This window comes from Oncorhynchus gorbuscha, linkage group LG13 (genome assembly GCF_021184085.1).
Source record: "Oncorhynchus gorbuscha isolate QuinsamMale2020 ecotype Even-year linkage group LG13, OgorEven_v1.0, whole genome shotgun sequence".
NCBI lineage: Eukaryota > Metazoa > Chordata > Actinopteri > Salmoniformes > Salmonidae > Oncorhynchus > Oncorhynchus gorbuscha.
In genome coordinates, this window is record NC_060185.1 from 53776442 (window position 1) to 53792368 (window position 15927).

A 15927-nucleotide genomic window follows, 5' to 3' on the forward strand; every position below is an offset into this window, starting at 1 on the left:
CCTGGCTGGGAGGGCTAGACTGGAGCAGCCATAGAACAGAGGAATGGGAGCTGTCCAATCATGGACTTACTGCTGCAGAGACACTCCGTTTCGGCTCCAAACCTGTGCTCTGTGTGTGACTAACTAAGTTCCCTACGTGTGTGTGTTTGTAGACCCCAGTGATTGGCAGGAGGTATGAGGAGCTGCAAGGTTCTCCAGGCCGGGAGGGGAATTGCCAGGCCATCGCTGTGACCTGCAGCACCTCCTCCACCTCCTCGGGCTCCACCTCCAACAACGTCCTGGTTCCAGTCAGCTGGAAAATACCCCAGTCCTCTCAGGTCAGTGTCACCCTTTCTCCCTCTTCTCCCACAATTTCTCAGGTCAGCCTCCCCTTTCACCCCGCCTCCCCCAGTCTTTTCAGGTGAGTATCTCCCATTCTCCCCCTTTTCCATCACTCCTCCAAGGTCAGTCTCCCACTCCACCCCCAGTCCTCTCAGGTTAGTGTCCCGCTTACATTTTACAGTTGAGTAATTTAGCAGATGCTCTTCTCCAGAGCTATTACAGGAGCAATTATGGTTAAGTGCCTTGCTCAAGGGCACAATCAACAGATTTTTCACCTAGTCATCTCGGGGATCTGAACCAACAACCTTTTGGTTACTGGGGCTGCCTACCACCCCCTTCTCCCCCAGTCCTCTAAGGTCAGTCTACCCCTTTCAGTCCTCTCAGGTCTGTCTCACCTCCTACCCCAATCCTCACAAGTCAATCTCTCCCTTTCTCTTCCAGAATGTTACTTCTATCTAGCGTGTTTGTGCTTTAGCCAAACCTTCACGTTTCTTGTATGCCATGGCAAGGACCACTACAGAGGAGTTGGCTAAAGCACACCCAGATCTGGCCTCCAGGATTATTGTGATCAGGAAGCGAGAAATAACAACAAACAGAAAAAGTAAGAGTCAATGTAGCTCTGGTCCAGGGCAAAGTGTGTACTCCTCCACTAGTAGTGTCCAGTAGTAGTGGAGAAACGCGCACTATCCCCCTGGACCAGAGCTAGAGTCAGGGGCTCCACTTTGGTTTTTAGAAGTGGGAAATCTAAAACTCATATCTTGCATTTTTACACAACCCAATATGCTGTCTCTATTTAGAACAAAAAGTAAGCAAAATGCCCACTGTCATCAAGCTAGGTAAGAGATCATTATTAAGTATGTTTAATGTGATTAATCAGACTGAACAAGATCAAAGGTAATTCAACAATAAATATTGTTGCACCTTTAACCAATAGACTAACAAATGAACAACTCTTGGAAAAACTACTTTTGATTGACTTTATTAAGACATCCTCTATATCAAATTTCAGTCAGAATGACCTGCCAGCCCGAGCCACCTGCACGCCCGACCCCCACCAGTCTAGTCAATAACTCCAATCTCTCCCAACACAAGTTCCGTCCCAGTTCCCACCTTAAAGGGAAAGTTGTGAAAATAAATTTAAAAAACACCTAAAATATACATTAACATACATTAATCTCATATGCCTAATAGTACTGTAGAGCTCTTTTTACTTTCACACAATATAGCTGGGTCGCCCCCCAACACAACCCACTCAGCTTTAGGATCTTAGTGAAACATTCATTTTTGGTTTCGCGTGTGTTAAGCCAAGGCCAGAGCGACAACCCACAGGACGAAAGACCCCCTGGGCCAGGACTGAGGAGCCCAGCAGCTAGGGATTGCCTAAATCGATATCTCCACTGACATGGGCATGTTTTCAATACAGACTCCTTTATTCGAACTGTATTCCATATAACATATCCAGACCTTATGAAAGTTGCTCAGTTTACCCTTAATCTTGTAATAAATCAAAGCTAGTGATACATAACTTGACATTGTGTGAGGAAAACCAACCTTCCAATTAATGGTATTGCATTTCTTAGTCGCTATAAATGGTTACACAGTTTCTTCAGATAAGTCTCCAGTATCAACATTTCCAAGCAAACAAAAACAGGGAGAATCTATAGACATGCAGAGATAATATAACATACTGTTTGCCAGAATTCCGCCAGCCTTCACAAGACCATAACATATGCAAATGGATCCGCTTTTGTGTTTTTTACACCTCAGCAGAGGAATGACATTTCTGAGTCCATGTAATTCAGTTTCACTGGCATATAGTACTTTCTATGGATGGTCTTAAACTGTAGTAATATATGCCTGAGATGATATGAACATGACTGGAGATTCAAACATATGTATCCATTCATCATCACTTGCTTCTACCAGGTCTCCCTCATTTTTGTTTTACATATTTGTGTCATCGGGAAAAGCCTCTATCAACTCTTGATACAGTTTGGAAATCAACTTTGGAGGTTTGTCAGACTCCCTTAAAATGTCATTTGGCTTTTCCAGTGTTTGCTGCAGAGAGTGTGGTGTGTCCTCAAAAATTCACCTCATCTCAGTCACAGACTGGTCTTCCCTGGCTGCCTGACCCTGCTGGGACCCCGTCACCATCTGATCCTCCTAACATGCGGCATGACAAAGAATTACCTTGGTACACATTTATACATTATATTATCCAAAAATAGAATCAATGGTTCAATAATTGAAATGACCATCATTCCCAGATCCCAGACTGTAGCTTTAAGCTGCTGTCCTGTAGCTACCGTAGGTCTACTCATCAATTCAAGATAGAACTTTATATCATTCACTGATATTGTTAATATACTGCAAAATTCCCCTGACCTCCATAGACTGGTCTTCCCTGGCTGTCTGACCCTGCTGGGACCATCTGTCACCATCTGATCCTGTTGTGTACTGTCTGCACTAGAGGGCTGCATTCCTACTGGATGTCTGCGGGACCTTGCTGCGCAGTCAGCATTTTTCATGCTACGGGCAAGGGGGGTCATAAAGACGACTTTCGGATGCAAATATTTGTGTTGTCCCACAGATTATTTGGAAACGGTCCTCTTTCTGCTTTGTGTGCGTTAGCCTACCTATTGTGTTAAATGTGCATATCTTTGCATTGTTCACACATTCGCTGCTTCAACTTCAACATTAGCCTACCTCTCCTAGTTGGGCGTGAGAGTAGGCTGCCTACATAGGCAGAGAGTCACGTGGCAGTTAACTTGAATATGAAATTAACTTAATTATGATTAGACTGAAGTTTACTACGGTCTCTGTAAATGATTACTGATAATGGAAGAAGTGGAGGGCGCTCAACCAACGTGAGTCGAAGTGTAGTCAAAAAAATGGAATCATCATTGAAAAGGCACGACGCACACATAGGTTAGGTTACTATGGTGAGCGACCGTTGAGCCTATTCATTTAAGTATTGATTACCCTTTTATTTGCCTCTGCCTGCAAATTGTCCTCCTAATAGGTGGGCGATATTCTATTGGACGAAGCAAAACGTAGCAAGCGTCTCATTCATGCTGCTTCCAGTTCAGTACCCATACCTGCGAGATCAGGTGTGGTCTCAATTAAATAGAGTAGGATATAGCCTATGCATGTGTGAAGAAGCACAGGGCAGTTATCTTTCCAAGGATATGTACTTCCTTAATAGGCCTATGATTAGGCTATAGTTTATAGGCTTAAATATTGATCACCCATTATTTCACCGTCTGAAAATCTTACCACTCCCCCCCAAAAATTGCTTATTGGCCGATATAGCCCAGTAATACAATATAAGGCCCATGTAAGAATCTCTGGTAATTGAACCTATTTCTTAAGTTATTTTTGTAAGTTTGAAATTGCCTAATAGGGTGCAAAATTGCTGGGACCATGGCTGGCAAGTGAGTTGTGTCACATACTGCGGTTGGGTTTGGGACCAGTTCTTGCGGTAGTGTGTGGGTGTCAGACAGAAGGCCAGCGGGTGTGGGCGGGAGCGGGATAAAGAAATCGGTCCAGCGCAGACCTCTACTGTGCATCATGACAGGGAAATCTGTAACATTACAGCTGTTTGTTACTGTCAGTGTGAAAAGTAGGTAATTAGCTAGGGACACTGACAGATCAATAACGTTACATTGCCATTTTGACTAATTAAACTCACATTGCACTGAAAAAACGTCAGAATATCAATCTTCAATTGTTGGCCGATGGGTTCATCATTTGATTCCGGTCTAGTTTGATTAAGGCAGAAAGAATATCTAATGTTAGCCAACTTTTTGCCAGAGCTCTCTAACGGTATGTCAACTGGTGAAAGCTTGCCAAGTTCATTTACTTCTGAAATGAGACTAAACAAAGGCTACAAAATATTTCCATCCAAACAGCTGTTAGATAGTAATACTAGCCACGTCATACTGCTCTCTGACAGATACAGTCAGATACAGATAAGTCTGAAGTTTACATACACATTAGGTTGGAGTCATTCACTTTTTTAACCACTCCACAAATGTTTTGTTAACAAACTATAGGTTTGGCAAGTCAGTTAGGACCTCTACTTTGTTCATGACGCAAGTACTTTTTCCAACAATTGTTTACAGATAGATTATTTCACTTATAATTCACAGTATCACAATTCCAGTGGGTCAGCACTAAGTTGACTGTGCCTTTTTAAACAGCTTGGAAACGGCTTGGAAAATTCCAGAAATGTATGTCATGGCTTTAGAAGCTTCTGATAGGGTAATTAACATAATTTGAGTCAATTGGAGGTGTACCTGTGGATGTATTTCAAGGCCTACCTTCAAACTCGATGCCTCTTTGCTTAACATCATGGGAAAATCAAAAGAAATCAGCCAAGACCTTAGAAAAAAATGTGTAGACCTCCACAAGTCTGGTTCATCCTTGGGAGCAATTTCCAAATGCCTGAATGTACAACACCATGGGACCACGCAGCCGTCATACCGCTCAGGAAGGAGACGCGTTCTGTCTCCTAGAGATGAACGTACTTTGGTGCGAAAAGTGCAAATCAATCCCAGAACAACAGCAAAGGACCTTGTGAAGATGCTGGAGGAAACGGATACACAAGTATCTATATCCACAGTAAAACAAGTCCTATGTCGTTATAACCTGAATGGCTGCTCAGCAAGGAGGAAGCCACTGCTCCAAAACTGCCATAAAAAAGCAAGACTACGTTTTGCAAATGCACATGGGGACAAAGATCGTACATTTTGAAGAAATGTCCTCTGGTCTGATGAAACAAAAATAAAATGGCCAGTTTGGCAGCATCATGTTGTGGAGGTGCTTTACTGCAGGAGGGACTGGTGCACCTCACAAAATAGATGGTTTCATGAGGAAAGGAAAATGAAGTGGATATATTGAGGCACCATCTCAAGACATCAGTCAGGTAGTTAAAGCTTGGTCGCAAATGGGTCTTCCAAATGGACAATGACCCCAAGCATACTTCCAAAGTTGTGGCAAAATGGCTTAATGGACAACAAAGTCAAGATATTGGAGTGGCCATCACAAAGCCCTGACCTCAATCCTATAGAAAATTTGTGGGCAGAACTAAAAAAGTGTGTACGATCAAGGAGGCCTACAAACCTGCCTCAGTTACACCAGCTCTGTCAGGGGGAATGGGCCAAAATTCACCCAACTTATTGTGGGAAGCTTGTGGAAGGCTAACCGAAACGTTTGACCCAAGTTAAACAATTTAAAGGCAATGCTACCAAATACTAATTTGCTGTATGTGAACTTCTGACCCACTTGGAATGTGATGAAAGAAATACAAGCTGAAATAAATCATTCTCTCTACTATTTTTCTGACATTTCACATTCTTAAAATCAAATGCTGATCCTATCTGACCTAAGAGAGGGAATGTTTACTAGCATTAAATGCCATGAATTTTGAAAAACTATGTTTAAAGGTATTTTGCTGAGGTGAATGTAAACTTTTGACTTAAACTAGAAGACTTAAAGTACTGAGGCTAGATATGACCTGGCTGTGGTAGCTACTAGCTAGTGTAGCTTATTCCTTCATCTCAGTCGGGAGGGGATGAAACATTGCCTAACGTTACATTTCATTTACAGTACTAGCTCAGCACTGCGACTAAACACTAGTTTAGTTTTTTTTCTGTAAAGTTAAACAATTGTTACCTTACTAGCTATATCAGTCAACTAAAGAGTAACCAGTTTCTGATCTGCTTCCTTTTACAACTTGGTGAAAGAGAATAGTGCAACAAATACACCTTGAACTATGCTCAACTCTGCCATGCTGGTCCAGCCAGCCTTCCAGAAGCTATGCCTTCACACGGCCTGTCAGCCCGTTCTGTGGTGTCTGCTGTCCTAAATCCAGATGTCTAAACACTCCAAACAGTCTACCCAACCACACATTTGTCTATTTTTTTTAAATCAATGTAAAGCTGGTGTAGGGACAAAAATGCAATTTCAGAATGTGAGGTGGCTGTTTGGAGTGTTTAGCCATCTGGATTTAGGACCATGCGGACACCACAGAACGGGCAGACAGGCTGTGTGAAGGCAAAGCTTCTGGAAGGCTGGTTGGACCAGCACGACAAAGTTGAGCATAGATCAATGTGTATGTGTTGCGGCTCTTGGCTAGAGTCAACGATACGTCAAATCTTCCAAACTTGTGTGATGACAGAAATATTAGTGTACATTTCTGTGTACTTTAAGTAGAACAAATATTCATATGGTGTTCAAGTTATCCAATGTTTACAGTGGGCAGGAACAGGGTAGTCTTTTTAAAGGAAACAACAGAAGTAAAAAGAGTGTGTAGCTTAAAGGAAATTTTACTCAACTATCTTTTAGTATTGTGATCTACTGTTAATGCAATCACAAAATTATGCATGACAGCAGCCAAGTTTTCAAGATGGAGAGCAGTGATGCATTTCCTTGAAAGAGTTGCACGGTCAGATCATGTTTTTATATTTATATTGACGTGATCTGATTTGTTGCGTCGCTGTCCGCTCAGAGGTCCTACTCCACAATCTGAACAACGCAGCTCTGCTCTGCTCTGGTGGGACGTCACCTCACTTCTCTCTTCTCTCCATATCTGCAGAAGAGGACACGGGAGAAGCTGGTGAATGTGTTGTGTCTGTGTGGACAGGGATTGGGGCTCACCAAAAATCCTTCGGTGAGACACACACACACAAAAACACACACACACAGTTAATGTTGAGTATTCATAAAAGTTAACTTTTTTTGTTCAGAATCACTGAAAGAAAGCAGCAGTCATCACTTATTCAACAATTAGACACACTGATTGTGATAATGGCCTACTCATATTGCAGGCATTTTGTGAAAGTTATTCACTGAGTGCACAAAACATTAGAAACACCTGCTCTTTCCAAGAGACTGACCAGGTGAAAACTATAATCCATTATTGATGTCACCTGTTTCATCCACTTCAATCAGTGTAAATAATAATAATAATAATAATAATATATGCCATTTAGCAGACGCTTTTATCCAAAGCGACTTACAGTCATGTGTGCATACATTCTACGTATGGGTGGTCCCGGGGATCGAACCCACTACCCTGGCGTTACAAGCGCCATGCTCTACCAACTGAGCTACACAGGACCACTAAATAAAGGGGAGGAGACAGGTTAAAGATTTTTACGCCAAATTGAGAGGCTGATTGTGTATCTGTGCAATTCAGAGGGTGAATGGGAAAGACTTAAGTCCTTTTGAACAGGGTATGGTAGTAGGTGGCAGGCGCACCTGTTTGAGTGTGCCAAGAACTGCAACGCTGCTTGGTTTGGCACGCTCAACAGTTTCCCGTGTGTATCAAGAATGGTCCACCTCTCAAAGGACATCTAGCCAACTTGACACAACTGTGGGAAGCATTGGAGTCAACGTGGCCCAGCATCCCTGTGGAATGCTTTCGACACCTTGTAAAGTCCATCCCTGACGAATTGAGGGGGTCCAACTCAATATTATAAAGGTGTTCCTAATGTTTTGTGCACTCAGTATGTATGGTTACACATCATTCTTAACCCCTCAACAATGTCATAGTAGTGCCTTAAGATTGTCTAACATGACTGGTTATTTAATATGGATTATGGATAATAAGACGTTTCAAGAATAGATATAGTAATAATGTTTATGCACCGTGATCCCATATGAAAAAGATTGAGAATTATATTTGTTTGATATGAATTGTAGATTTAAGCATGCTTTTTTTATGGAGTGTGGTACTCCCATGTATGCTTTTAACACACCCCTATGTATCCTCCCATCCCCAGGTGATCTTCTCCAGCTGTGGCGAGCTGGACCTGATGGATCTGCAGCCCAGCCTGGTGTCATCTGAGGAGGGGACTCAGGAGCAGGACAACAACATGGATGACACCACGTCCGAACAACAATTCAGAGTCTTCAGAGACTTTGACTTCCTGGACGTGGAGCTAGAGGAAGGAGAGGTGAGATTGGTTGATTGATTTGATCATTTAAAAACTTAATTCTGATCACGCACCTGGATGCAAGGCCTTTGAAATCATTGAGGATAAACGCAAAAAAAAACCCAGCTGATTACAGTTTATTTCCAATGTGGTTCTCTGGTTTAAGCAGGAAAGCTGACTGTCAGGGCTGAGAATATGACTAGTTTAGTGGTGTGTAAAAGGGTGGAAGACGTGAATGCATTGGCCAAATCACTCACAACCCATATAAGTTCCCTGGATGTAGTGTTGCAGTGCACAGACGTACTCAGTGTGTGGTGCTGTTATGGAACCTCAGTCTCCCAAACCTTATGATAGAGGTAAAATTGTAAAAAATCAGAATCATCATAATCATTAAGTACTGTGTACATATGACACTAATGTACACAGTATTAGTGTAATCATTAAATCAGAGAGCTAGAAACGTTCTCAATCCCAAATGAGTGTCTCAACCATACGAATGGAATTACTAGAAGGGGCATCTCAATGAAGCCATAATGGGTGGCCCTTTATAATTCTATGGTCTCAACAGATCTCCAGGACACTTTGTTGTGTCTACTTTCATTTCTTCTCTTCTATCCTCTAATGTAATGTGGGTTTATTTTTTTCTGTTTTTGTCTGTGCCACCATCTAGGAGATCCAGGTAAGTCCAGTCATGTTGCAATGCAATTACTGTATTGTGTAGATGGAATGTAGTGGGATGTAGTAGTCTATGGATCCAAACAGTACCCTATTCCCTATGTAGTGCACTACTTTTTACCAGAGCTCTACAGTAGTGCACTACATAGGGTGGATTCTTTCCCTATGGAGGTGTGTGATACAGTAGCACTGTGCATGCTCACGCACATTTTTGGAGTGTGTTCAGGGTTTACTCACCCTAATGTTAAGTCAAGTCCTCACTTAAGACTGTCAGGGCCTGTGTTCTTAGTACTTCCTGTCAGATTCTATAGCATCATGTAGCTCAGACGTGACCTAACAGAATCCCATCAACATACATTACACACAACCTTCCATTCACTGGATATGAGCAGACTTATTGCTCTTAAACGAGTAGTATGCAACTTAATAATCAGCTGTTGATAACTGTTGAGGTAATGTCCCAAATGCACCCTATTCCCTACACAATGCACTACTTATAGATTCCTCTCCATTTATGTTGCATTTGCTCATATTATTATTTAATACCAGTCATGTACAGTGAATTATGTTAGAATTGCATTGATTCTAATACATGTGAATAATTTCCATAATAATAACACTGTACATATGTATAAAAACAAAAAGGGCAAAAATCCCACCCCATCTGTCCTCCCAGCTAGCAACAAACGACATTAGGTCATTACCTAACATTTTCATAGCAATGTTCCAGTGATGTGCAAGGACTGTTTTCAAGAGACCATCTCCTTAATATCAAACAGAACTTACCCAGAACGTGGTTCCGGTGTTCTCTGAATATTCAATATTAGTGTTCTAGACACGTTTCATGGGATCATTGTAAGAAGATTAATGTGTCCAGTTTTCTTAGGGTTAGGAGGATATCTAATCAACGTCACACCAAACATACACAGAACATGGTTGCCATGTTCTCAGACTATAAGTCATTCATTTTCTAGATAGGTTTCATGGGAACGTTGCAAGAACTTTCCTGTGTACAAGGACGTTTAAAACAGGACGTTCTGTCATGGTCCCCTGGAGGTTTTTGTCTAGTTCCCAGCTTTTTCTAGGGACTTCCCTAAAGAAGTTTTTAGGCCTATGCCTGATGGTCCTAAAGAAACATTCCCCCGGAAGAAAAATACTTGTTTCTTTACACACCACCCCTTATTATGGTTGCCGAGCCCATCGCCCTGATTGGTGAACCACTTATCCATTCACTGATCGGTGAACCACTTATCCATTCACAGCTTTTTGTCTGTTTGCAAGGTTAGGGACACCCACACAAACAGTACTTTCAACACGCAATGTTTTCAACTTACATATTTGAAACACTTTGCTATACAATATTATATTGTGCATGTTCATATACAGTGCCTTCAGAAAGTATTCACGCCCCTTGACTTTTTCCACACTTTGTTGTGTTACAGCCTGAATTTAAAATCGATTAAGTTCAGATTTTGTGTCACTGGTCTACACACGATTCCCCATAATGTCGGAATGGAATTATGTTGTCAGTGTCCTGAATACAAAGTGTTATGTTTGGGGCAAATACAACACATCATAGAGTACCACTCTTCATGTTTTCAAGAATGGTGGTGGCTGCATTATGTTATCAGTATGCTTGTCATCGGCAAGGACTAGGGAGTTTTTTTTTGGAAGTCGGCTTGAACTTTAATGGCAAGACTTGAAAATCCCACGTTGTAACACAACAACAACAAAGTCAAGGAGTGTGAATACTTTCTCAAAGACACAGTAATTATTCTTACCTGGGGTTTGAACTCAGATCTTGGGTCACGGCATTCTGATCTTCTTGCTACTCCACAATGTGTGTGTCAAGTGTTAGTTCATCTGATTATTGATTCTGATTACTTATTTCATACATTTTAGGGGTTGTCTGTTTTATTTATCTCATGTTGGTGGGCATATTACTCTGTTTAATGTTACTCCAATGAAAAATAAAGTATTTTTGATTTAGTATACTTTTTACTTCAAAGTTTTACATTGTCGGTGAAATCAGTCTTTGACGGTGGTGTAGCAGTAAGATCAGAATAATAATTACTGGAAATGAACATGCACAAAGTGTCAAATATGTTAGCACTGTTTGTGTTTGTCCCTTGCCAACAGAAAAAGAGCTGTGAATGTATCAGTGGTTCACCAATCAGGACCTTGATGGGCTCAGCAACTGTAACAAAGGAATGTTCTAACTCTAATATCAAAACATGCTAAATAGGTTCTCAGGAGGTTTTTGCTAACATGCATAATAATGTTACCCTAACTAATGGAAAACTGGACACTCAAACATCAGGGGAACGTTATGGGTAACATTACAAAAACTTTCTTTCCCTAGAATTGTTAGCTGGGACTACAGGCAGGTTCAAACAGATCTGGGACCAGGCTAGCCCTGTCTTTCCACCAGAGTAAAATATGATGAAGCTAGTCAGTCACCACAGGTCCTGGATCTGTCCTGCCTGATGTGGTGACCATGCTGTATTCCAAATGGCACCTTATTCCCTTTGTAATGCACTACTTTTGACCAGGGCTCATAAGAAAGTAGGGTGCCATATGAAATGCAGCCCTGAGGAGGCTGGTTGGATTCTCCAGAATCGTGACCTGATGGAAAGTCATTTGGCATCTGAACTGGTGTAGGATGATGTTTCCACTAGACACATCTTGGGTCAGTTTTGCATTTCCCCCTGTAATGGTTAGGATTGGGGGAGGGGAAGCTGTACCTAGAGGAAACTTCACCCAGGAGGATCTGAAACAAGACTGAAGCCATTAGGCTCAGGGGGATGATAATACTACACAATATTTAGGAAGTCCAAAAAGCTCCCAGTAGAGTCATACTCAAGTTATTTTTCAGTTTTTGTTAAGAGGGCTATTTTTGTTTGATCCATTGGAAAGTAATTTTATGATGCTCTAAAAGACTACTTTTTCACGTGACTTGCCAAACCGTACTGTGCTGTCTTGGATATTTTCTGTTCACGTGGTCCATCAGCACAGTTCCAGCAACTGTGGTTGAATGTGTAACCATGCTAGGGTAGTACATCTCAGCTTGGCTTGTATCACCTCCGCTCAGTAGTGTGAAATGGTATAAGTGAGGCTGTTGACATTGTCATTGGGTAACTCTCCCATGAAGATCAGCCTTGATTTGACTTGCACTGCATGGTCAAGTATTTGTGTGTGTGTGTGTGTGTGTGTGGACCCCTTTTTGTGTGCATGTGTGTTTGTGTAAACCCCTGTGTGTGCATGCATGCATGGGTTTAGACCACTGTGTGTATGTATGTGCGTGTGTGTAGACCCCCTTTGTGTGTGTGTCTGCGTAGACCCCTGTGAGTGTGTATGTGTGAGGCATCTGGCTCTGTGTCATCTAGTTTCTTAAAGCTGTGTGGATCGTCCTCGCAGGGGGAGACGATGGACAGCTTCAATTGGGGGGTGCGGAGACGCTCCATGGATAGCCTGGACAGGAGTGACATGGTGCCACTGGATGACAGTGAGCTGTCCAGCAGCACACCCAGCCTAGGCCAGTTCACCCACCAGGACTCAGAGGAATCTTCAGAGGAAGAGTCCATCACCGCCAGCCAGATCCTCTCTCACTCCCAGGTGGTACGTCTCTCAAACCACAGACCTAGGATCAGATTACCCCCCCAATCCTAACCTTAACTATTGGGGGGATTAAATAATATCTGACCATGTATAAACGGTTACAATTGCTAGGACACAACCAGGAGGCATGCTCTGCTGCTCTGTGCTTATCTCATACAATTCTGCTCAAATACTTTGTTTACACTATGTATTGTGGAATGGTTTTCTCTCACAACAGTTGCCTTGTGCATGATGTCCTGACTAGCAGATCTGGGTTCAAATAGTATTTGTTTTCTTCAAAATACTTCAAGCTCAATCAAGTTCATGGAACCAATGGAATGGTCCCAAAAGTGCAAACCTCGCCCATCTGGCACTGGTTCAAGTAGTATTTGTTTCCTTCCCAATACTTCAAGCTCGATTGAGCTCGCCTGGTGCCATAGAACCAAGGTAATAGTCCGAAAGTGTAAACCTAGCCCGATCGATCAATCCAAATATTTGAAAGAAAGCAAATACTATTTTAACCCGGATCTGATTATTAGACTGGAGGAGGACTCTGAGCTGTACTTTTGTCTCGTTGCAGATTGTGAATCTCTCCCCCACCGAGGAGGTCAATCAACTGGACTCTCTGTACACCTCCGGTGACAACTCATCCACTGACCCTCCTCTTCCCCCTCTGCACACCCGAACGTCCAGTTTCGAGATCTCGCTGGCAGAGAATTCAATGTCGAGGGTGAATAAGTACATCAGAGTGTCTGAGATATGGGCGCCCACTCACTCCTATTCCTCCCATCAACGCTGCCAAATAATACAATTATATCCTATCCTTTCGCAGTTCGATTTTAGCGATAAGTGTTGATGTTTCTCAATAAGGTATTATGTGTATTTCTCTGTGAATCTTCAAGATTTTCTCCAGAGAGGATATGGCAGGACCCCGTCTGTAGTCTTCAGCTTTTAGTTAGCTGCATGTCACAGCTAAATCTTCTAATACCTGCTCTTACACCTATTATCTAATGTGTTGGGTCATGGGCTGGTTGGTGCTGCAAATGCTTCCATTTATATTCAATACTATCTTTTGAGGAATAGCATTGCTGTGTTCTTGGGGTTTTGTGGTTGTTTGGTAGCAGGGTGGTTCTCATTCTGTGTCTGAAACAATTGGCATAATTTGTACACACTCGTGAAAACGTAACCAAATGTGAAATTAAACACAGCATAGAGTATCTTTGTCCATTGGAAAGGGCAGTGTGCCTGCCCTAATACTGTACTTTCAAAAAATGTCTTACCTTTAGGAGGAAAGTGTCAAAATTGTGAGTCATTCTCATCATTCAGCAATATTATGCATATTCCCCCAAAAGCACATAATCGTGGATATTTGAGTGCATGTAATAATAATGGATTCATGGAGTGCTTTAACACTTTATAGTGCTCTCAGTGATTTACCGTCAGTAGAACCCCATCAGTGTTGTATTAAATTACATAGACCAGTGTTTCCCAAACCTGTCCTCAAGTACCTACAGCCAGTTTTGAAGTACTGGAATAGATCAAATTGGCTGGGGGTACTACACTGAGTGTGCTTCCCAAATAGAACCCTTTTCCCTATATAGTGCACTACTTTTGACCAGAACCCTAGTCAAAGTAGTGCACTACCTTGGGAGTAGGGTGCCATTTGGAACACAACCTGATATCTGATGCCGGCACTTTGAGTAAGTCCCTCCCTCCTTTCCTCTCTCCCTCTAGGCTGAGGTATCAGTAGAAGACGAGGACACGAACATCCATGAGGATGACCTGTCCATCAGTGACCTCCTGCCAGGGTTTGACTGCAGCGGCGACAGCTTCAGCCTGGAAAATCTGGCTCCGGGAGACGACCGAGGAGAACTGGACCTGGACTTCAGCGCTCTGCCCAGGTACATAGCACTGTTCAAGTCTGTTAGAAGAAAACGTGGTTAATGAAAGAGTTTATAGTGCTTTATACATTTCAGGCCAATAAATGCTTATTAATTGTAATGGAATTGGTCATAAAGTGTGATCATGAAAGTCTAATCAAACCTGCAACAGTGCTTTTGTCTTTATAATTATAACCTTTTCATACTACTGAATGGTAAAATACTATTATGTAAGCAGGCACAATATAGTTCTGGTCAGCATGAGGGTCTGAAAAGTGTTTGAGTGCTGCTATTTCTTCATGTGTGTGCCTGGTTTACCCCACCAGTCTCGGCGAGGAGGAGAGAGACGAGCTGATGGAGTCTCGTTCTTCCCTTCCTCCGTCACCCTTCTTCTCGGCCATCCTGGCGGCGTTCCAGCCGGCGGTGTGCGATGACGCCGATGAGGCGTGGCGGAGGCACATCAACCAGCTGGTGTCCGACTCAGACGGCTCCTGCGCCATCTACACCTTCCAAGTCTTCTCCTCCTTCTTCCAGGTAGATGGTGGATTCACATTGCTCACACTACCTGTGCTCTCCCCCCTGTGTGTTTATTTTTTTTACAGCATGTGAAACAGTATCGTTGGTGGTAGCCTATCGAGCACAGTGTTTAAGCTGGCTAGCGAGAGCTTCCCTTTTCTGATTGGTTATCACAAAGTTGTGTTACTGAAATTCTCAACTATAGTTGCCAACAGTCAAATCTTAGAATGTCGCTTCGTGTCTCCTTCCATTGAAAATTATATATTTCTTTTTTGTTGTTGCTGAAACGAGTTAACCATCTGAATCTATTGTAACAGCCAAAGAGACCTTCCGGTACCGCGTCAGGACCTGGTAATACAGAACCCAGTCTGCATCTCAAAAGACACCAGTTGTGTCCCAAATGGCAACCTATTCCCTGTAATCAGCAATTAAGTGTCCTATCTGCCATAGTCAGTCAAACTGGACTACAGTGCATTCGAAAAGTATTCAGACTCCTTTACCTTTTCCACATTTTGTTACGTTACAGCCATATTCTAAAATTGATTAAATAAACATGCTTCCTCATCAATCTACACACAATACCCTATAATGACGAAGTGAAAACAGATTTTTAGACATAACAGATACCTTATTTACATAAGACTCGAAATTGAGCTCAGATGCATCCTGTTTCCATTGATCATCCTTGAGATGTTTCTACAACTTGATTGGGGACCACCTGAGGTAAATTCAATTAATTGGACATGATTTGGAAAGGCACACACCTGTCTATATAAGGTCCCACAGTTGACAGTGCATGTTAGAGCAAAAACCAAGCCACGAGGTCGAAGGAATTGTCCGTGGAGCTCAGACAGTATTGTGTCGAGGCACAGATCTGGGGAAGGGTACCAAAACAATTCTGCAGTATTGAAGTTCCCCAAGAACACAGTGGCCTCCATCATTCTTAAAAGGGAGACGTTTGGAACCACCACGACTCTCCATAGAGCTGGCCGCCCAGA

At 42.4% G+C, this 15927-nt stretch overlaps 1 protein-coding gene across 9 annotated transcripts in view; it reads left to right on the forward strand.

Moving 5' to 3' along the window:
- LOC123993159 (protein furry homolog) overlaps positions 1 to 15927 on the forward strand; it is a 208333-nt gene that overhangs the window by 155239 nt on the left and 37167 nt on the right. For 5 of the 9 annotated variants that reach the window (XR_006831382.1, XM_046295005.1, XM_046295007.1 and 2 more), the window contains exons 51-58: positions 153 to 317; positions 6920 to 6994; positions 8109 to 8282; positions 8932 to 8940; positions 12354 to 12554; positions 13114 to 13263; positions 14268 to 14434; positions 14740 to 14947. Coding sequence is in view for 6 of the 9 variants with exons in the window: in XM_046295005.1 (XP_046150961.1) it covers positions 153 to 317; positions 6920 to 6994; positions 8109 to 8282; positions 8932 to 8940; positions 12354 to 12554; positions 13114 to 13263; positions 14268 to 14434; positions 14740 to 14947 (1149 nt within the window). In the remaining 3 variants the exon portion in view is untranslated. Of the gene's footprint in view, positions 1 to 152; positions 318 to 2373; positions 2516 to 6919; positions 6995 to 8108; positions 8283 to 8931; positions 8941 to 12353; positions 12555 to 13113; positions 13264 to 14267; positions 14435 to 14739; positions 14948 to 15927 lie in introns of those variants that run through there. The other 4 variants (XM_046295006.1, XM_046295010.1, XR_006831383.1 and 1 more) reach the window with 3 other exon arrangements.